This window comes from Pituophis catenifer, unplaced genomic scaffold, assembly GCF_029215685.1.
Source record: "Pituophis catenifer annectens isolate HBS135680 unplaced genomic scaffold, rPitCat1.0.hap2 SCAF_2, whole genome shotgun sequence".
NCBI lineage: Eukaryota > Metazoa > Chordata > Lepidosauria > Squamata > Colubridae > Pituophis > Pituophis catenifer.
This window is the reverse complement of record NW_027256882.1, coordinates 45807690-45830215: the sequence shown is the minus strand read 5'-3', so window position 1 is coordinate 45830215 and position 22526 is coordinate 45807690. Positions and strand designations below refer to the sequence as shown.

General features: G+C 38.6%; 2 protein-coding genes across 3 annotated transcripts in view; one reads left to right on the top strand and one right to left on the bottom strand.

The window, feature by feature from the left end:
* Positions 1-13210, top strand: part of ACOX2 (acyl-CoA oxidase 2) — a 49845-nt gene extending 36635 nt beyond the window's left edge. The window contains exon 16 of the mRNA XM_070936835.1: positions 12892-13210. The gene's annotated coding sequence lies outside the window, so the exon portion shown is untranslated. The remainder of the gene's footprint in view (positions 1-12891) is intronic.
* Positions 3093-22526, bottom strand: KCTD6 (potassium channel tetramerization domain containing 6). Of its 2 annotated transcripts, none has more exons than XM_070936837.1 (3): positions 22401-22526; positions 7568-7675; positions 3093-4451 (listed from the first exon to the last, which is right to left on the bottom strand). In XM_070936837.1, exons 2-3 carry the CDS (start codon positions 7592-7594, stop codon positions 3765-3767), a joined length of 714 nt encoding a protein of 237 aa, XP_070792938.1. In that variant the 5' UTR covers positions 7595-7675; positions 22401-22526; the 3' UTR covers positions 3093-3764. The 2 variants fall into 2 exon arrangements, with proteins under 2 accessions (XP_070792938.1, XP_070792939.1); XM_070936838.1 differs by lacking the exon at positions 22401-22526 and adding an exon at positions 20658-20747.

Below are 22526 nucleotides of genomic sequence, written 5' to 3'. Positions count from 1 at the left end.
AGAGGTAGTCCTCAAATTTGTTGTTTAAACAAGTTGTTAAATGAGTCATACCTGATTTTATGAACTTTTTTTTACCACAGTTGTTAACTGAATCACTACAGTTGCTAAGTGAGTCATGTGATCATTAAACTAATCTGGCTTCCGCCCATCGACACTGCTTGTCAGAAGCTGGCTGGTGACTGGTGATCACATGATCTTAGGACAGTGCAGCTGTCAGAAATTCATTCCCACTGCCAAGTATCCAAATTTTGATCACATATCTGTGGTGATGCTGTGATAGTCGTAAGTGTGAGTACTAGTCACAAGTCACTTTTTTCAGTGTTGTTATAACTTCAAACAGTCGCTAAACAAATGATTGTCGAGGACTACCTGCATAGCTGCTCAATAGTACATAGTGATTCCGGGTGGTTAAAACCCACAATTTAATCCCCACACAAACCCTGTTGTGGTGACAACAATTGGATAAGCCACTTAATTAGCTCTGAGTGGGATCCCCAAGCCCACTGACAAAACCATGTCTTCAAGGCCTTGTAGAAAAGGGGAACGATACTCCAAAGGGAGGGAGCCTCCACAGAGAAGGCCCTTTTCCTAGATTCTAGAGGATGTACTTTCTTGATAGTTGGGACCTGCAATGTGTCCTGCTCTTCTGTTTTATTGAGCCAGAGATATGTAATTGGGGAGAGGCAGTCTGTCAATTAAGCTGTCCCAAACCATTTAGGGCTTTAAAGTTGATAACCAGCACCTTGAATTACACCTGGAAGCAGATCAGCAACCAGTGCAGCTCCCGCAAAAGAAGTGACACAAATGCAAATTTGGACTCACACAAAACCATGCAGGCCACTGCATTGTGGGCTGACTGACAGGTTCGGGATGCTTTTTAAGGACAGCCCCGTATATAGCGCATTGCAATAGTCAATTACATTACGCATGATGCATCCCTTTTGTATCGATTTGTGGTTAGGGATCATGTTGGAATGGAATGCCACCTCTTTCAGAAGAAACGTGTTTTTTCAGTGAAGTATAGCTCTTGTTTTGTTCCTTATGCAATGCTGACAATGGCACATAGCATGGTTAGGTTATACCACGATACCTGATGCTTTAGTTTCCTGTTTCAAAACATTAATGGTGTAGGCCTGAAATAGTAAGTTGTGATAGGTCATCCTCTATCTCTCTATTTCCACTACCAATAAAGTGTCTCTTGCAATTTGCGGGTGGGAATTGAACACAGCGGATGTAGTCTGAGCAGTTTCAGCATCACCTTTTTGACTTACCAAGGTGAAGTGGGTATAATTGCTGGCATTCAGAGAATTTGAGGTTCGCTTTTCTGCATGGCAGTTGCCCTTATGCACTCTTCCTATTTGCCTCTCAAGATTGTCCCAGGCTAGTCTGAATTTGGTAGATTTATGGGTCTCCAGCCACTACCCAATGCCCTGTGATCAAAATAGCCTATAAGCTCTGTAAAATAAATTAAGCAAACTTTTCATGGCAATCTGTCATGATCTGGTGCATCATTTAAATAGCCTGAAATCAGCATGCTTAAGAAACACTTAAACTCGAGTGCGCATCTCTTAAAATAGCACGCTCTTAAATGTATTTTAAAGTAATTTCTGCACTGCTCTGTACAATATTTGTCAAAATATTGTTCCAGGATTCAAAATTATGTATTCAAGCCAGAAACATTTAGGTAAGTTAGTAAAAGCTTTGGAAATATATAAGAAAGGCTTGGACTAACAGCTACATGGATTAATTCCCTAAGAATGCAGGTCAGCAGTAGCCTTTTTCTGTTCCAAATTGCAAACAACATGACTATGAAATCTAATCCATATGAAAAGTACATGCATACAGACTTACTGGCTACATTTGCACATATTAAACTATGGTTTAGCATTATATATGAGTCATGATAAACTCAAGGAAAACCTTGAGTTTATTTATCCATCTTCTCTATATCAATGAGGTGCAGTGGTTACAGTCCAGTACTGCAGGCTACTTCTGCTGATCACCGGCTGCCAGCAGTTTGGCAGATCGAATCTCACCAGGCTCAAGGTTGATTCAGCCTTCCATCCTTCCGAGGTCGGTAAAATGAGGACCCCGATTGTTGGGGGCAATATGCTGACTCTGTAAACCGCTTAGAGAGGGCTGTAAAGCACTATGAAGTGGTATATAAGTAAGTGCTATTGCTAAGTGCTATATGGCCACGAAGACGAGAAAGATTTCAGTCTCCATAGTTTTTGCTTTCTGACTATAAACTATGAAAAAAATCACCAAGTTGTTTAAATATACATCAAGGTTAGTTCTAAAAGTATAATCCAGGGTTCATAAGCAAAAGTAAACCACTGGAAATTTTAAAGAGCTCTTGGGAACAAATGGACCAAGTATTCGGATTCTATACTGGAAAGAATAATCTTTCTGTATCTGAACGGATCCTTGGAATTTTGAGATCATGTTGGGGAGATTGTCAACAAAAGATTGCCATGGAAAGATACTTATTCATGAAAAAATTGCTGTAAACGGCAAAGGCAAAAATGAAGTTTATCAGAACCAAAATATTTAAGTTGCTTCTGCAACCAAGTTTCTGCTCCCTGCTCTCCAACCCACTTCATTTTCTAAGAACGCCTTACATGAGGCCAAAGGCCCCGCTAGGGAACCAATGCTACACTAGAGAATAGGGCTTTGTATAGCATGCCAACTTCTCATTTAATTATCAGATGGGGCAGAGAGCAGAACAGGAGGTACGGCATATTGGTTCCTATTCTAAGAAAATGTCATTTGCATTGTCCAGCCTACTTTCCATTTACAAATGCTTTGAAAAGCCTAGCCAATAATTTTAAGTTCTGTCCCTATTTTAAATGTTTTTTCCTTTGCTGTTCTTCCATGTCCTAGAGTATAAAACAAATAAATAGGAAAATAGGTAGGAACAAACAGCTTGCAAATATAATTTCCAGACTGTGTTTTATTAGCGTTTTGTTGAAAAGCATTACATTTGGAAATAATATTGCACATGGCATTAAAAAATAAGGACTTCTACCACAGGATGGATTTGTATTCAGAATCCAATATAAATACTTCTAAATGTACTTTCATAGCTGCAGATATAATATTTGGTTGCTTGATTTATAATGCATAGAAAGGAACAGTTGCAATAATTGCAAAATGCTGTATTTTGGAAAATAAAAGCAATGGAGGTTTATTGGTAACTAAATTGTTATAATACTGTTTGCTCACCGATTAAGGAAAAACAAGGTTAGATTACATGATGGTAATATTTCATCTCCAAAAGCACCGTAGCCATTTCTGGGGACAATCCAGAAGGAATTTCTCCAGCTTTAACTCCTTATTTAACTATTTAACTCTTGTTCCCAGATGTTGTAATAATAAGGAGATAGATTAAACACAGTTTAAACCTGGAGGCTGATTTTTATCATTCTATATTGTGGCCAATGACCGTAACAAAACAAAAATGTTATAATGTGATCATCTGCCATTTTTTTTAAAAAGGATGCCCTCTTGTTTATCCTTTGTTTTTAAAAAGTCATAATATTAGAGCAACCACATGCATACGTTTCTCACAAGACAAAAGACAGAAGAGTCCAGCACATGTCCACTCTGCGGTCTTTAAAAACCAATAATAAATATTCATAGCAAAATAAGAACAGAAAGCCTCCAATACTGTTTTAGGCAAAGCTAGACCCATTCCTAATACATTGTTCTGAGGATGCTGGGTCATCTTCTTGAAAATTAAAAACAAGAGAACGAACAGAAAATCAATCATCCGTTTTCCGCGCCAGCCTGCAGAAAGTCCAGTTGTGCTCAACGGTGTTTTCATTGGCTCGTTCACTCATGTGGTGGACCCTCGTGTTTCGGATGGTGAAGCCTTGCTTTGTTATATACTCCATCAGGTGGACTCTGAGGGAGACTTCTTGGTGGTAATCGCAGGGACCAAATGTGAAAGAAACTTGGCAGTCCCTGGTGTCCATCATATGCTTATTCCACTTGGTGAAATAGTTGGAAATGCCTTCCAGCAATGAGTGGACCTTGGTTGTGATGGTTAGCTGTGTGATGATCACTGCCACCGGGTTGGAGTACTTTGATAGTTTGCGTGTACTAGACAACTCTACTACCTCTTCAAAAGTATCCACCGAATACAAAGGTTTAGGTTCATTCAGACATTGTATTAAGGGTTCAATCTGGTAAAAATCTGCCTCTTTCCGAAGCAGATCAAATTCCTTAAAATCCAAAGGTAGAGTTAGCTCTGAGGTTCGTAAAAAGTTGAGAATGTACCGGAAAAGAGGCCCATCTCGGTCAATAAAGTAATTGCCCTGAGAATCTCTGGCAGTCGGGAAATCGCCCCTGAACATGGCCCCCAACATCGAATCAGGATATCTCGAGAGAGTTGTAAGCGATGTCGTATACAAGTGTCCACCCACATTTAGAGTGATTGGCTCAGTCATCTTAGGGAAGAAAAAGTAAGTTTCAGAACACTTTTACACTCATATGAGCACACATTACCTGGTTTTAAATACAGGTAGTCCTTGATTTACAACAGTTCATTTAGTGACCATTCAAATTTACAACGGCAAATCATGTCTGAAAAAAGAGACATGACCATTTTTCACACTTATGACGATTGCAGCATCCCCATGGTCACGTGATTTACATTTGGATGCTTGACAACTGACTCACATTTATGACAGTTGCAGTGTCCCAGAGTCATGTGATCCTCTTTTGTGACCTTCTGACAAACCAAGTCAATGGGGAAACCAGATTCATTTAACAACTATGTTACTAATTTAAGAACTGCAGTGATTCACTTAGCAAATTTCTCACTTAACAACATAAATTTTGGGCTCAATTGTAGTCATATATTGAGGATTACCTGTATTCAATAAATCACCATAATTCATCTTCATATCCAAAAATAACCTCTTATCGGACTGAACTAATGTTATTGTTAGGAAGTATTTTTCAAACATTTACCTGGAAATTGCCTTCCTGTAATTTTAACCCATTATTCCATCTCTTGAACTCTGGAATGGGAAACAGGTTTAACCTTCTAATTCACCTTCATTCAGATATCTAAAAGGCTAAGCAAATCCAATAGATCACAATTTAAAGTGGTATCCCTGTATCCTTTAACTTCCCCTACAGCAGTGGTGGGTTGCCCCCAGTTCGCACCGGTTCTTTAGAACTGGTAGTAAAACCAGCAGGAGGCTCCGTCCACCGACCCTGATGTCATCAAAACGCTTCTGCACATCCACAGAAGCTTCTGCGCTTGCGCAGAAGAGCGTGCGTGCGGCCCCGCTACAAACCAGTAGTAAAGGTTAGTAGAACCCACCCCTGCCCTACAGACCTTGTTGGTTGAATTCCAGGATAGCTAATAACTGACAACAACAACCCAATTGAATAATATATTTAAAAGAATGCAATGTGGAAGGACCAATGTATCAGATTTGAATGGAGTTTTCAGAAGAGTCAAATGACCATTTTTCTGAAATAATATAGGGTTTCCTGTCTAAGCAGGGAGTTGGACTAGAAGACCTCCAAGTCCTTTCCATTGTTATTCTATTCTAAATAATAAAAAAAAAGCCCTCAATTTATTAGAAAAATTGTACCACTGAAAAACAGTGATTCTCAAATCTGCATCAGAGAAGGTATAAACTGCTTCTGGCATGTAAGGCTCTTTCAAATATGACATATAGGCTCTAGAAAAGGTAACCAATTTGCAACATTTCCTTGTTTATTGGAGGAAATAATTGAAGTAGCAATGATTACTTAAAACACAATTGGAAAGTAGTTTGTTACTGCTTCAGTGAAAAAAAAATCATGCAGAAAGAACATTGTTGTTGTTGTTGTTGTTGCTGTTGTTGTTATTATTATTATTATTATTATTATTATTATTATTATTATTATTATTATTATTTGAATTTGTATACCGCCCTACTCCCGAAGGACTCAGGGCGGTGAACAGCCAAAAGATAAAATACATATAATACAAACGTTAAAAAACCATTAAAATGCAATTAAATAAATTGGCCAATTTATTGAACAATTTAAACAATTAAACAATTTAGAACAAAATTTAAAACATCCCAAATTTATAAGACAAATTTAAAATTTAAAAAATTTAAAAACAGTTTAAAAGAGAGGTTAGGCCAGGCCGGCCTGCTGGAATAGGAATGTTTTGAGGGCATGGGGCAGAATCCAAAGTACACAGAAATTTTTTGGAATACAGTGCTGTGAAACTAGAGATGTTCAATTGAATTAACTAGAACATCCAAGAAGGATACTGGGAAATTCTCCAATATAAGCTTCACTGAATGAGGTTTCACCACGCAACAGCCATTCTAGCAGGCAGAGATTAATTGAAAATAGGATTACTACGTCAGGCTTGCTGAAAAAAACAGTTGCATGAAATTTCTCCTCTTCCTAAACAACCTCCATTTCAGCTAATTGTTGTTTAATTTCTGTCACCTTCACTATTTAAGCATCGCTTGTTATTCCTCTCCTTACCTTCTACATATGTGCATGTGCTCACACGCACCATTTCAATTCTTCTCATGAATTAGAAGTTAATTTGTTTATTTGTATCCTGTCTTTTATTATTTTTACAAAAAAGTCAAGGCGGCAAACATTTCCAACATCCCTTCCTCCTCCTATTTTCTCCATAACTACCACCCTATGAGGTGAATTGGGCTGAGATAGAGTGACTGGCTGAAAGTCCCAGCTGACTTTCATGGCTAAGGTGGGACTTAAACTCATGCTCTTCTGCTTTTTAGCCTGGTGACTTAACCTCGAGACCAAGGTAAGGGTAAGGGTAAGGGTTCCCCTCGCACATACGTGCTAGTCGTTCTTGACTCTAGGGGGCGGTGCTCATCTCCATTTCAAAGCCGAAGAGCCAGCGCTGTCCGAAGACATCTCCGTAGTCATGTGGCCGCCATGACTAAAGGCCAAAGGCGCACGGAACGCTGTTACCTTCCCACCAAAGGTCCCTATTTTTCTACTTGCATTTTTTATGTGCTTTCGAACTGCTAGGTTGGCAGAAGCTGGGACAAGTAACGGGAGCTCAACCCGTTACGTGGCATTAGGGATTCGAACCATTGAACTGCCGACCTTTTGATTGACAAGCTCAGCGTCTTAGCCACTGAGACCAAACTGCTTCTCAAATGTTTGGTAATGGCAGAGCTAGGAACAACAAAGATACTGTGCTAAACCCCACAAACTCCCAGGCCTCTGATGGAGGATCCAAAACTGAGGAAGACCATTCATAGGGGAGAGACGAGAATATTTTATATATAAACTGAGCAGAGTCTGGGTGCTCTCAGATTAACCATTTCAAAATAATCTGACTTCATCCAATACATAAAAAGGGCTTTCCAATTAGGATAAACATGGTCCCTGAATTCTCCTTTTAATTAGCTTAGCAAATTTGTTGTAGGTCTATGAAGTCTTTGATATTTTAAACGTAGCTTTGAGATTAAAATAACTATTTGTGAAAACAGCACTACTTTGTATGAGAATTTTTTTATATTCTGAAAAATGTATGTTATTGAACAATAGAAATACTTACTATATATCCCCAGTCTCCATTATCCATCTGTTCCAATATACAGTCTACACAAATCTGGATTTACTTGGTGTGTTTGAAAAGATGTAGAATTCACCACTTACTCTTACCCTGTTTGGGGGAGGATGGGGAGGGGTGGGGTGGGGGAGAGAGAAAGCATTGCACGTTAGGAGCACTTACAATAAACATAAAAAGCAAGTACTCTCTATCTTGGATGCTAGCTACAAAGAAACACAAATTAAATCAAATTTGATAATATCAGGGTGGATTTGATTTAAATCGAGTCGATTTAAAGCATGATTTAAATCACTAGTAAAAAGACTTGATGTAAATCAACTCGATTTAAATCATAATTTTTAAAGAGCAACTGTCATCTCTGCTATCCCTTTGACCCGCTGTTGACTCACCGATAGTCCCACTGTTGCAGAATATACAGCCTTGTGCTACATAACTAAGGTCCATTTCATGCTGAATAAACTAAATTATTTATGTATCTTAAATAGAAAACTATCTTACGATAGATTTTTACCCCAAGTTGTTTATTAAAATAAATTCAATAAAAATCAAAGAAATCCGATTTAAATAAAAAAAATCCGATTTAAATAAAAAAATCAATTTTTTTGATTTTTTTAAAAATATCATTGATTTTTATCCACCCTAGATAGTATCCCTTCTGCATCCTGACTACTCTGAACCTTATACAGCCTCTCAGGAAATATGAAAACTGGTTTGAGAAATGGAAAGACAAAGATTTTAACATAGACCATGCATGAGTTTTCAGTCTGATTTTTTAACAATAAAACAAATTATTTCAGCATGTATTTTAACAATGTTCTAATCCAGATAAAAAAACACAGCACCCAAATTACTAAAGCATTATATTATCAAGTACATTTTTATGGATTTCAGTCCAAAGTCCACAAGAAGATTTTGCAATAATAATATCTTTTAAATCTAAAACATTTTTCGTTGTTTTTACTGGAAAAGGTTAATAGAGTTACTGTTCTAGAAACAAATACAGATGCAGTTTTCAAAACAATTCAGATTTTTCAAAACTCCTATCCTCAAGAAATATTCTAGGAATAAGAATGCTAGTACCAAGTCTGTTATTCCTGCCTAACATATTAGAGATGAGCAGAAGATTTTGATATGAAAAATAACTACAACTTTTATTTTTTAAAAAATTTATTTTAAATGCAAGTAATGCAAACAATATGAACATATACATACACATCTAAATACAAAAAAGAAAAGAAAAGAATACAAATAATACAGTGCACCCCCACCCCCGGAGACCATTTTTCCCCCTTACATTTCTTCTTCTATAACAGCTAAAAAATATACAATATATTCTAATTGTGCCTATATCCCCTCCAAAATAGCATATATTCTTGAGTAGGTTTATTCCCTTTGCCTTCCACCAACAATGATTTTATAAAATCCCCCTATATTTCATTATAATTGTTTATTTTAATCATCCTTTTAAATTTAATTTGTTGTTAATTTATCGTTTGTTGCCATGTTCCAAATTTCATTATACCATTCATTTCTTTGAATATCCCAATTTCGTCCCCAGTATTTAGCCATCACTAATCTAGCTGCCATTATCAAATTTACAATCATTTCTTTTTTTGTTTCATTTATATCCCGTTGTTCCACCAGCAACAATAATGCAATTCTCAGTGACATATCTAAATTTAGATTCAAAAGTGCTCTAATTTCTCTAAACACCATGCCCCATATTTTTCACTACAACTTTTATTTTTCACTCAAGTTTAAGTCAGATATTGTATGGGCAAGACTGAAGTCCCTCTCAAGTAGAGTTCAATTCCTGGTAATAATATGGTCTGTATATTTTTCTTGGCAACAATACTCAATGGAAATGGTTCATTCCTATCTTCCCCCAGAATACTTTTTAATTTCCCAATCTACAGCTCTGGATGGTGTTACTTTCTTCTCCAAAGCTAAAATTTTTGCTCTTCAATAAACAGCAAGCTGGGAATTGGCCATTATTATGGAAAACCATGGCTAGTACAATGTAATGAGCTGCCTTTCATTGCACTGCATTAGCAAAAACAGCAGTTCACATATATCATTCTTTGCCTCTTACAATGGGGAATTATTATAAATCACCCTAAATGGTGACCCACGCCCACAGCAGAATATGAAGACTCCTCTGCAATATGTAGCAAAAGATCAATGAAAGCTTAATGCTTAGTTAGAAACAGCAGTGTCACTCTCATCTTTTTTTTATAAAAAAAATCTCATTATACCCCAAAATACAAGTTTCCTATATTGAAAAATGTAGTTAAATGTTCCTTTACAGAAAAAGTGTGAGGATAAAGGAAAAAAGAGAGAATAGAGAGCCGCTAAACCAGATCTGAAAATGGTGACCTATTTCTAGATATTGTCTACTCACAGTATGATACATTTGCAACATCCCATATCTTTGATACTGCCTAAAATGTGTTTTAGGTCATTTAAGTACATTACCAATTAATCTTTTCTGAAGGATGCAGATCTTACCAAGCTGATACTTCTCAGTTTCATCACATGTGCCTTTTTGAAATATATTTCGAAACTACAGTTGATCCATAGTTAGATCCCCAAATCCCCGGGTTGTTCGCAACTCGAGCATCCTGCCGCTTGTGGCTGTGCCGGTGTCAAACCTTGTGCTGCAATGGTTGTTGTGCCATTGCACAATAAAGGAGGAGAGAAAGGAAGGAAGGAAGGAAGGGAGGGAGGGAGGGAGGGAGGGAGGGAAGGAATAAGTAAGTAAGTAAAGAAAGAAAGAAGGGAGGGAGGGAGGGAAGGGAGGGAGGGAGGAAGGACGGAAGGAAGGAAGGAAGGAAGGAAGGAAGGAAGGAAGGAAGGAAGGAAGGAAAGAAGGAAGGAAGGAAGACCAGGGTCTCTGCTGCTTCTGCTTTTGGCAGGAAAGCAGAAGCAGCAGAGACCCTGGATTGTTTCTCTCCCCTAAACTCCGCACGGGAGCAGCAGCACCGGGCTGCGCACATTGGGCTTACAGCTATGCTGAGCCTGGCACTCTCCAGGCCCTGGTGGGCACTCAGCTCTCTTATTGGCTCTGCATGGGGCACCATAGATTGAAAAAAGGAAGACAGGCAGGAGAAAGTCCAACCCGACACAAACACTGCCGCCAGCCGCCTCTTCGTCATGGTGAAACTCCTCTTTGAAAGGATGATCTGCAGGTGGGGCGGGGGGAAATTATCACCTTTGCTGAAGACGGCAGCCTGAGCAGCACCCACGAGGCAGCTGTTCCATGGATGGTGGGATGGCCTGCTGCAACCCTTCAGGAAGTTGGCGCAAGGGGCTGCTCGCCCCCCCCCCCCACCTCATATTGGAACATGGGGGTAAAAAAATAAGACCCTCCTGAAAAAAAGCCCTAGCCGTTTTTTCGGGGGTCAAAAGAAAATAAGACCCGGTCTTATTTTCGGGGAAACATGGTAGTTTAAAAAGCTCATAAAAGTAAAATAAAGCATTTAAAAAACTGCTTATTTACAAATTATACTCTTCCCTCTCAGTGTACCCCAACTGTTAATTTCAATCAATTTATTTATAAGCATTAGGAATTTAGAATCTAGTTAGGTCACTTCACCTATTTTACCCTCTTAGAAAGCATGATAAGATGTATATATAAAGGAGCCATTCTTGCTTAAATCTGAAGGGAGCTCAGCCTCAATAATCTTCCAAAACTAACATTATTTATATAAGAAGGAATTAAACATAATTATAACTTACCATTTTAACCCAGCTCTTTTTAATATTCCAAATATTTTGATTGCTGGGTTTTTGTGTTTCATACGATGCTATAATTTGGAAGGATCCTTTTAAGTTATGATTTGCTATAAACCACCAAGTGCTTTTCAGAGACAAGACTCAGTATATATGTTTTCAAACAAATCTGTTGTCTAGGCTGGACAAACCACTGCCAACTGCAGAGGTTAATCTCAGTTCTCCGTTGCTTTTAATATCAAAAGAAGTTCATGAGGCCTGAACATGTAAAAAACCTAATTTTTCTCAAGGCAATAAATCAAATTCAAGTGCAACCAGATTTGACTAGTTGGTTAGTTCACTTGATCAATAACGTATACTGGAAAAGATCAACTAAGCCTACGCTTCAAAAATGCTTTCTAAAGTATAGGCAGTTTTTTGAAAGAAAGAACAAATGAATAGACAATGTGAAAATCCACTCAGTTATATCAATAACAGAGGTGGATTTCAGCAGGTTCTGACCAGTTCTGGACAACCAGTAGCGGAAATTTTGAATAGTTTGGAGAACCGGTAGTAAAAATTCTGACTGGCCCCGCCCCCATCTATTCTCTGCCTCCCAAGTCCCACCTGATCGGGAGGAAATGGGGATTTTGCAGTAACCTTCCCCTGGATTGGAGAGGGAATGGAGATTTTACAGTATCCTTCCCCTGGAGTGGGGTGGGAATGGAGATTTTACAGTATCCTTCCCCTGAAGTGGGGTGGGAATGGAGATTTTACAGTATCCTTCCGCTGCCCCACCCACCAAATCCCGCCTACCAAGGTATGCCATGCCCCCCAAGCCACACCCACAGAACCGGTAGTAAAAAAATTTGAAACCCACCACTGATCAATACATAAGGGGAAACAAATGGGGCCTTTGGCAGAAGCTGCTAGTAGCCTTCATTCTCTTTCAAAACTGAGAAACCTACTACATATTCATGAGAAAGATTACCACAAGCAACAATATTTTTTAAAAAAAAAAAATCCTGGAAACTGTCATAGAATTTCACTGATGTTTCATTGTATGGGACGGGATGGCCACTGATATCCCATGTACCCTCCTTCCCTACATAGAGCAGTCTGATCAATCTATTTAAATTCACTGACCAATTTCCATTACCTTTAATATCCCTGAAGGCCTTAAATTAATGAATAAACAACAACTTTGGGGGGAAATAAAAAAGATTTACATCTTCCTGTCTCCTCTGTGGCAGAGGAGATAGCTTTTGATCACAACACTGTTGTGCAGCATCAGAATGCATAATTTATTAAAGCAATTGGTTGAAGCAAGCGCTTCATAACCCTTGTACAAATGGACACATTTGCTCAGCCCCACACAAAACACACATATCCAGCCTTATTGATTAAAGTAGATTTCCAGAACTATGCAGATACCTAGTTTTAAAATGCAGTATAAAGCTAAAAAAGCACCAGGTAATGTATCTTGTACAAGAAAACACAGCAGGGCTGCTGATTCTGATCAACAATTTTAATCTGGAAATGATAAAGCTGCATATTGGAAGGGCATTGTTGAACCCTGATCTTTTTTTTTCCTGCAGCTTTCAATAAAGAATTACTGAAAGGTATATATTTCTACATAATAACCATCTTAAAATGAAAATGTGAAAAAAATGCAGAATCAGTCCCCGGAATAGAAGTGCAAGAACAGTATATATAGGACAAGATAATATGTACAACACACCACAAAGTAAATTGTTTGTACCAGGTACCTGAGAATACAAAAATGCATATTTATTTGATATTAGCTATGTTTCCCGCATCTTGCCAAGTCTGATTCCATAAAAATAACAACGGTTCTGATTATTATTTATAATAATAAGGAAAATTATATTTTTTTTCCAAGTTAGGATCCAGATAAGTTCTTTATCCCTTCGTTGAAGCTAAGATTGCTACCACATGACACTGGTATGGTGTTGGTACTGATTTGTAGATTTTTATGTTTATATGTATGACGGTTTTGAGGTATTTTATAGCCACCTAGAGGCAGCAAAATAGGGAAGCCTGCAAGCAAAATATACATATACGTATCTTACCTCTCTTATTTACTGAAAGTTGCCTTGGGTAAAAAAGACTTCTTGCTATTTTCATGAGGTACCTGAAGACAAAACTCTCTTGGAAAAGGCAGAATATCCAACATTTTATTACTCAGAGGAATAATGTTTATAAATTAAGCCAGGGAAGATGTGCCTCTATTAGCTAGTCTAACAAATACTAACCATTTCTAGAACCAGGTGACCAAAAAGGTTTTTAAAAACCCAGTGAAGATAGGTCATCTTTCCCCATCTTTTCAAACAATAAAAGCTTTTCTTCCCTAATTTTTGATCATAACAAGATGGGTGGAAAATCAAAAGAATTTTCAAAATGCAATGGTAATATTCAACAATGTGGCACTAGGCTAGCTAAATTTTATCATTTAGCCAGAGTAGGACAAAAACATAGCATATTTATCCATATATTCATTTCATTTATTAGTTTGTCAGGATCTATACCTTGTGGTAATTCAACATGACTGAGCAGGTTTTGATAAACATGACTCTGATGATGGGTTTTTAAAAAAAAAAAAAAAAAAACCAATGATGTAGTTTAGCATTACTAATAGTGTACTGAATACTAAATATTTAGGTCCTTATTGGCATCCCCTAAAAATTTATTTTAAAAAATATTTTAAAAAATCCCAAGAATATTTTTGGACAATTCTAAACAAAACATATGTGATTTTAGGTTAAGAATGAATTCGTACTTCCAAGGTTAGGGCCAAACAAATAAAAATGTTTCTTTCATTACTTGTAAAGGATCAGTGAAATGACCTTGAGGGAAATAAGCAAGAATTACTACATCTGTATTTTCACATTGCTAAGACATAATGTGTTTTTTTTGGTTTCAATATTCTGTGGCCGTCATGCTTGTAAGATGATTTCTGAATCAGGCAACACTATAAAGGCATGGTTTATTACACAGTGTAAATTCAGACCACTGATTTATCTCAGGCAAGATGTTCTCCATATTTTTTAACCAAGTTCCTTTTAGCTAGAGATCCCTGAAATGGAATATGGGTTGGCAAACTATGCACAAGGCGCATGGTTCTTCCCATTTTGCCACCAATGGCAAATTATCTACCCATCTAGGACACTGAAAGCATTTTGACTTTCTGAAAACTGGACACTTTTTATTCTTGACAAAACCCAAAAGTTCAAAAGGTCTGTTATAAAAGAATTTACCTAACAAGAAGCTGAAACTTTCATTACACAACTCAGTGCTGTCAGGCCCTCAAACTGTTCCCAGACTGACAATTACATCCCATTATACCAAGCTTCCTGCCTCTGGCACTGAAATGTTTTATATATTTAACAGATGGAGCATGTGTCCTAGCTTCAAGGAGAACTACAGTGCTATTTCTGCTGAATTTCTTCCCTTACAAAACAGAATTTGGCAGAGGGAAGGAAGAAAAGAGAAAAATATAAGAGGCGGTGGAGGAGGAGAGGTATTTTTAAAGAGCTTCTTGAAGCAAGAGGAATCACAAAATATAATAATAGTACAGAGGAAGTATTCTGATGACTTTGAATGGGCATACCATGGCATTTTTCATCTACTAGACCACAAATGGGAGAAGTAAATCACAGCTTACTCCTTGATCCCCTTCTCTCAGATTATCCAGGTCTTGCTGATTTTAGGCAAAGAATGCTAACTAGCAAAACCATAGAGATTCACTACCTGAGGGATCCTAGAACTTGGCAGAAGTTTTGTTAGTTTTGTTAGGTAAGATTTGAAAGGCACACTGACAAATCTGTCCAGGCATACAACAACAAAATACATGATTCTACCAGCAACAGTGTTCCACCACCAAAGGTATACCACCAAAACTTTAAGTTACAATACAGGTAGTCCTCGATTTACAACAGTTTGTTTAGTGACCATTCAAAGTTACAATGGCACTGACCATTTTTCACACTTATGACCGTTGCAGCATCCCCACGGTTACATGATTTACATTTGGATGCTTGACAACTGGTTCATATTTATGACGGATGCAGGGTCCTGAGGTCATGTGATCATCTTTTATGACTTTCTGACAAGCAAAGTCAATGGGGAAGCCAGAGTCACTTAACAACTATGTTACTAATTTAACAATTTCAGTGATTCACTTAACAAATGTGGCAAGAAAAGTTGTAAAATGAGGCAATACTCACTTAACAAATTTCTCATTTAACAACATAAATTTTGGGCTCAATTGGGCTCATAGGTTGAGGACTACCTGTAGTGATATAGAAAGAAGGAACAGAGTAACGCAAGAGAGGAGCACATTTATACTATATCCTGCACTTCTGCAAACTATGCCTATCCCCTCAATGACCTCAGGGCGTTGTTATATCATTAATGACAGAATTTTACCATGGCACTACATGTAGAATATTTTGTGTTGCTAAATGGAAAGGGAAGTGGTGGAAAAGAGACACTATCTCTTTAACCGTTTGGTCCATATCATTAAAACAGACTACTGGATATGTTCCAGGGGTGAAATCCAGCAGGTTCTGACAGGTTCTGGAGAACCGGTAGCGGAAATTTTGAGCAGTTCGGAGACCTGGCAAATACCACCTCTGGTTGGCCTCAGAGAGAGGTGGGAATGAGGATTTTGCAATATCCTTCTCCCAGGAGTGGAAGGAATGGGGATTTTGCAGTATCCTTCCTCTGGAGTGGGGTGGGAATTGAGATTTTGCAGTATCCTTCCCCTGCCACGCCCACCAAGCCACACCACGCCCACCAAACCATGCCCACAGAACCAGTAGTAAAAAAATTTAGATTTCATCACTGATATGTTCTATCAGCTCCCAATCATAATGCATCAGATCAGCTCCAATATGTGAATACTGTCTTGGAAGATCACAATTCAGATTATAGAAACCAGCTACTTTTTTCTAGCCTTATGTTACACTTATTGCTTATCTAAAGGAGTACTAATGAAGGGGAGCAAAGAGAAAAAGCACTTGAGTTTATTATAAAAGAGCCATATCTACAACTTTAACAAGTATTTCATCATCAGGAAACCAAGCACAAATACATACCATGGGCTCCCAAGCCTATTCAGTGACCAGGCTGCTCCCTCAGGGGACAACCGGTCCAAGAGAACTGGCTGATCAATGACCTCAACTGTGCCCAAATACAAAAGCCTATCCTTTCTTACAGTCTTGTGCAAGAATCCTTGACGCTAAGCAACATTTTTTAAAAGATATAGAATTACACGGTAAATTGGCCTTAAGCTTGATTTAGAGTTGCCGACAACTGTTGGTAGGCATCACCACATACTTACATTGTGAAAAAACCCTTTATCTGTCAATGCGATGGATAACTGTACATCGCAGATGGCTGCAGATGGACCGATGCACACACTTCCCAAATACCAACTGCAAATAGTGAGAAGGTGTGCATCCTATGTGCTGATTGATCAGACTTCCTGTTCTGTGCTTTGCTGTTTGAGCACTCCCTAGCCAGAATTAACGTTTGCAGATGTATAAATGCAACAGCTAGGCACCGACTCCAATCGACAGGCACAAATGTTCCCTGACCTGGAGTGATGGAGAAGTCCAATCCAAGCTTTAATCTGATGCAGCAGAATCTACTCTGAAGCAAAAATTTGTAGTTGCAAGTTCCAGCTATGCCGTAACAGTTAAGCAACCCTTGTTTTGTAAATGAAATGAAATCAGATTTTGTGGCCATTTCCACATTTTGGAATGTGACCCTCGTTCTTCATAATAAACTTGCTTCACAATAAAATATATTACTCCTTTCCAACTACAAGCAAGAAATTTAAATGTTCAGGATTCAAAAGACTTTGGTTACATTCTACTATTTCTACCTTGCATGTGATTACAGCAACATAGTTTAGACTATCTATAAATCCACTGGGGCCATGGAGGGTATGAAATAGCAAGATTTTGTTGACATGCCTTCCATCTATGAAGCACAAATGGACAGCAAAAAAACCCCATTATTTATCTAACGCAGGAAGTACCTGTACAGTAGAAGGATAGATTGAGTACAACAAGATGAAAGGCCAGGAAAGGAAGGGTTACTGTAGGGCATACATGTGTAAACAAGACTCAGAATAACAAAAACAGTTTGTTCATAGTCTTGAAGAAATAGCTTCTCTCTGATTTCCACTGGCCAGTTCACTGCTTTAATCCTCAGCCCTTCCTTCTGACCTATTCTCCAAAAACATGCTCAGGTAACATTCAACCACACAGGACCAATGACTGATCTAGATAGCATTTGGCTGTGGGAATCCCTTCAAGGTGTTTCTTACCCAGACACAACAAAGTTGAGTCAGTCTCTCTAAAGTCACAGGGTTGAAAGGAATTATTTACATTGCCGCCAGCTTCCTGTTCAGTGCTGGCATTCCAAATAGATGGTTGTTTAGCTTTTCCCTGAACTCATCCAATGAAAGTCACCTCACCACTGTTGGAAAATTGCATCTACCGTTCAGTTACATTCTGCTTTCCTGTAGCTTAAATCCACTATTCCAGAAAAAGATCTGATCTTGACCTCTTTTTTTTTCATGATGTTTTTGAAGCATGCATGTTGAAACATCCAGGATCATCTTTTCTCGGAGTTAAATAGAATAGAATAACAGAGTTGGAAGGGACCTTGGAGGTCTTCTAGTCCAACCCCCCCGCCTAGGCAGAAAACCCTACACCACTTCAGACAAATGGTTATCCAACATCTTCTTTAAAACTTCCAATGTTGGAGCATTCGCAACTTCTGAAGGCAAAAAATGTTGATACCAACATACCAAACATTCTGTCTTTCTTCATAAGTCTTGGTTTCTAGTCCCCTGATCATCCTGGCTGCCTGCTCTGAATCCTTCTTATAAGAAGCAATATTTGAAATAGATATTTAATCAAAGCAGATTATAGTGCAAAAATTATATTTGCATTTTTTATAGCCCTATCATTCTGCTGGTTCATATTCAGTGCACAATCAACTCTTAAGTCAAACATCTTTTTCACAAGTACAATTTCCAGGTACCTTCCAAATCAAATAATCAATCAACCTGGAATCTGTTTATTTGATTTTATTCATATCAGCAGCTAATACCTTTGTATTGCAGATTCAATTCATTCAGAGAAAAAAGGCATTCCCAAGCCATGTTGTTATCCTTTTCAAAGCATCAAATCTGCCTTTTCATTCAGCTCTTCAGATTTTCTGGTGAAGACATACTTTTTTGTTAGGAAATAACTAAGCCAAAGTAACAGCTATCTAGCTCTGCCTTTTTGTCACTACTTGTACTATTTTGTTGTACTCACTGTGCAATTGCAATCAGTTGTATCAGTATATTGGCAATATATGAATTCTTTTTCTCTTTTAATGTGAACATTTCAAAATAAGCCCTTTCTATTAGTCTCCTTCCCTAACCTCAGTTCACATTATTATTTGTCTTGATAACAATTTCACAGTTCTAGAGTCTTTATGATTCTGTGCGACCTAAACCTCTTTTCATTTCCTATATTTGTTCTTACAGCTTTTTGTTTTCACCAAGCTTTTCGTGTAACTACATTGGCTTCTTCTCCTGTTATTTTTTCACCTCAGTAGAATTGTTTCCAATTTCCTTTTAATATCTCCGTCTTTAAAACCTCTTTTTCCAGCAGTTTTTCTTTCAAGGGCAACCTACTTTTAACTGCTGTTTATTTAAATTGTCTTTTAGAATACATTTGTGGTTACACTAAGTTTTTAGGTTCCTTAAAATTAAGCATGAAATATATGATTTAAATTGTAAGTCACCCAGAGTCACTTTGCAGAGTGAAAAGGACAGCATGTAAGTTTAATAAATAAATTACATATTATCAGTTTCCCCCAATGTTCCTACTCTTTCCTTAGTGAAGTCTTTCCTAGCATATAGCCTCACGGGAATTTTTTTCTGGCTGACAAGCAGCACAACAATGTTTCAAATTAATAAAATCCCTGTGGAAAAATATCAAGATTTATAGTTTGAGGTAACACAATTGTTTTTCAATAGGTGCAAGAAATGAGACGGGTACATTTAATATTACTGAACGAGCAATGTTACTGTTCCTCCAGCTATATTCACCACTATCCATTGTCATTAGCAGAAAATCAGCTACTCTAAGTATACCACAGAAGTCCGGCTTTTGGAGGTGGGGGTGAGAGTTTTCCTTAGCTTAATATACTATCACCCCTAAGGTAAAAAACCAAAAAGCCAAAACCACTCCAAATTATTGACAGAGCAAGGAAGACCAAAACAAAACCTAAATTTTATTTTTAATCATGTACATTTAAAATAATTAGATATACTCAATGTAATTATTTGTGAATATATCAATTCCTCCTTACGTTAGCCTGAAAAAAATATTTTGTAGATTTGTGCTACCCATCACAGATTTTCAGACAACCTATCTATTAGCTGATCAATAGCTATAGATGGTTGGTTTTTGAAAAGAGGAAAGGAAAACCAAGAGAAAGAACTGAAAACTGCAGTATATCTATTGCTAATAGCTATTCAACACTGTATTTCAGGATGTGTTACTATTTCTGCCTTAGCAATACTACACCAGAGTTGTCCTGGATAGGTAGAATATGCAGCAATCACTTATGGAATCTCACAAACCCACAAAATCTTTTATTCATAACTGTATTATGAATTAAAACTCATTGATTGAAAAGGGGTTTATAAACCTTCAACAATATTCTAACTGGCAGGTCACTATTAACTGTCTAACAGAGCATTAAGCCCAGACATCAGAACTTGCTTGAAATTCTAAGTTAGCCATGCATGAGCCTCAGGGAAATCTTCCAATTTTAGCCTCAATTTACGTACTTTAAATTCAAACAATTTGAGGGACACAGCTGTTATTTTTATGATATACATTTTTACACAATTTGTATGATGGATACATAGAATATGCTGAACAAGGAACATGCATGGACATGGCTGGTAGGGAGGGATAAATGAATAAACTGTGAAATAAACAGCCGTCAATGTGAGAATATCTGTGTCACACCTAAAAACACTTCTGTGAATGACCACTATTAATAATTTCTACATTTCACTTCCTTCTGTCTATCATTTATCATTCCTCTAACATCACATAAACTTGTATGACTCCCGATTCTCAATTTATTGGGCAGTTCACAACAAAGAAATTACAATAATAAATTGATCACTCTTTCAAATGCCATAAGACAGTCGTAAATGGACTAAAGCTTCCAAGTCAAAATTGAGAATGATATGAAAACTACTAGACCATTAAAATATACAATTTATGCCAAGTTGCTGCATTCTAGATAGAATTACCTTAATTAGTTTAATGTCTCTGATTCTGAACTCTGGTCATCCAACACCTATGAAAGCTTCCAAATTTATCCATCAATTTGCAACATCTACTGATCCTCTTGCTGAGATGTCTGAACCTGTCATTAGGCAGATTGAGATAAACAAAACCTGTTGACTCAGGTCAATCATAAGGACAAACAACTCGCTGCTTATTTATTAATTACTATTAAACATTATATCATCACAACAGGAGCTGCCATCTGAGCCAAGCATCAGGATTCTTCTCCTATCAGTACTTACTGCACTACATGAACCTCTATTTTGATGTACAAAGCAACCAGACTAGCTCTGGTCAGATTTAGGCTTTATTCCCATAAAACAAATAAAAATGAAGCTAGATCATTTTTTAAAATAACTTGACTGCATTAGCCTACTGAAATCCTGTATGACAAAAGCCTAGTTTAGGTTGGTGTATACATTCAGGATTGTACAATCAGTGCAGAAGAGAAAGTGAAATGTTAAGTGAAGACTGCTGCACTTGAATGTTAAATGGATTTTCTGCAGTGCAATAAATATTCTGACCGGAAAACACCACTGACAAGCAACAGATTAAAAATTCCTATTCTTTTATCTTCAAAACTACTTAGTGCAATAATGCTCCGCTACCTTGTGACTTTAAAAGGAATGCACCAGAGGACCGTTACAGAGGAAGCCCGTGCAAAGAAAAACCGCACACTTTTCTTCTGCCCATTTTTCCCTGCTTATACATTCTTGAGATGTCTCGCGGGCGCACACCACGGATTCTAACTCCTTGAGGATGCATCCTTTCCTTCCACCTCACCTCCCCAACTCCCAAACCTCCAGGCAATCCTGTGTATTTCAAGGCAATCGACCCACTTTTTTTTTTCCAAACGCCCTCCTTTATTATTATTTTTTTTAAAGTTTAAACTTTCTAAGACACATACTCTTGCTAGCCCTACCTAGTCCCCAAAGGGGGGGAATTACTGTACATCGCTGACTCTTCCTCGCCGCGGCAGATGGCTGCGATGCGAGGGGCAAGCCCCCCACGCATCTGGAGGGCACCCGCCGGATGGCTTCCTTTCTCCTAAACCGCGCTTGCTCAAGCCACTTTTATTTCTTGAAATGTTGTAACTCACATTGAAAAGCAAGTTTATTTAGGATCCCGCTTTGGTGACAGGTACGAAAGTCACACGCCACGAAGGGTTCACACACGTTCCTCAAGAGGGGGGGGGAGAAGAAAGTCCCCCGACAAGCGACCACACTATGGGGGAAAGGAGGAGGGCGAGAGGCGGTGGGGAATTAGCAGGCGGCGGCGGCGGCGGCAGCAGCAGCATCCAAGGTTGCCGAACTCCCTCTTCGCCCTTTCATACGCCGTCCGCATTCCCACGCTCCAAGTTAACCCTCCCGCAAAAGAAAAAAAAGCCAGCCCGCCTCCCTCTCCTCGAGAGGAGCTCAGGGACGGACAGCACCACCACCCCGTTTCAATCCCCCTCGCCCTCCCCGCGAAAAGCCCGGGAGCTCCGACCTCCCCTTCCCTTGGTCTCCAAAAGGGAGCCCTGTGCGCCCAGGCTACATATCCCTCTCCTGCCTGGCCCTTCCACCCCTCACCCCCCACTCCAAGAGTGCGGGGCTCTCTCTCGCCCCTTCTCCTAAAGCGCCCCACCACCCCCACCACCCCATCCCCACGCTAAGGCAGCGCTCCGGGCTTCCCGCGCCATCTTAAGCCCCGCTGGCTTTACGCACCGGGGGATTGTGGCGTTCCGCGAGCTCCATCCGTCTCTTCCCGCGCGCGCTCGCTCGCTCTCGTTCTCTCTCCGCCGCTGTTCGGGCTCAAGAGAGGCCGGCGGGTGCGAGCACAACCGAGCCTGA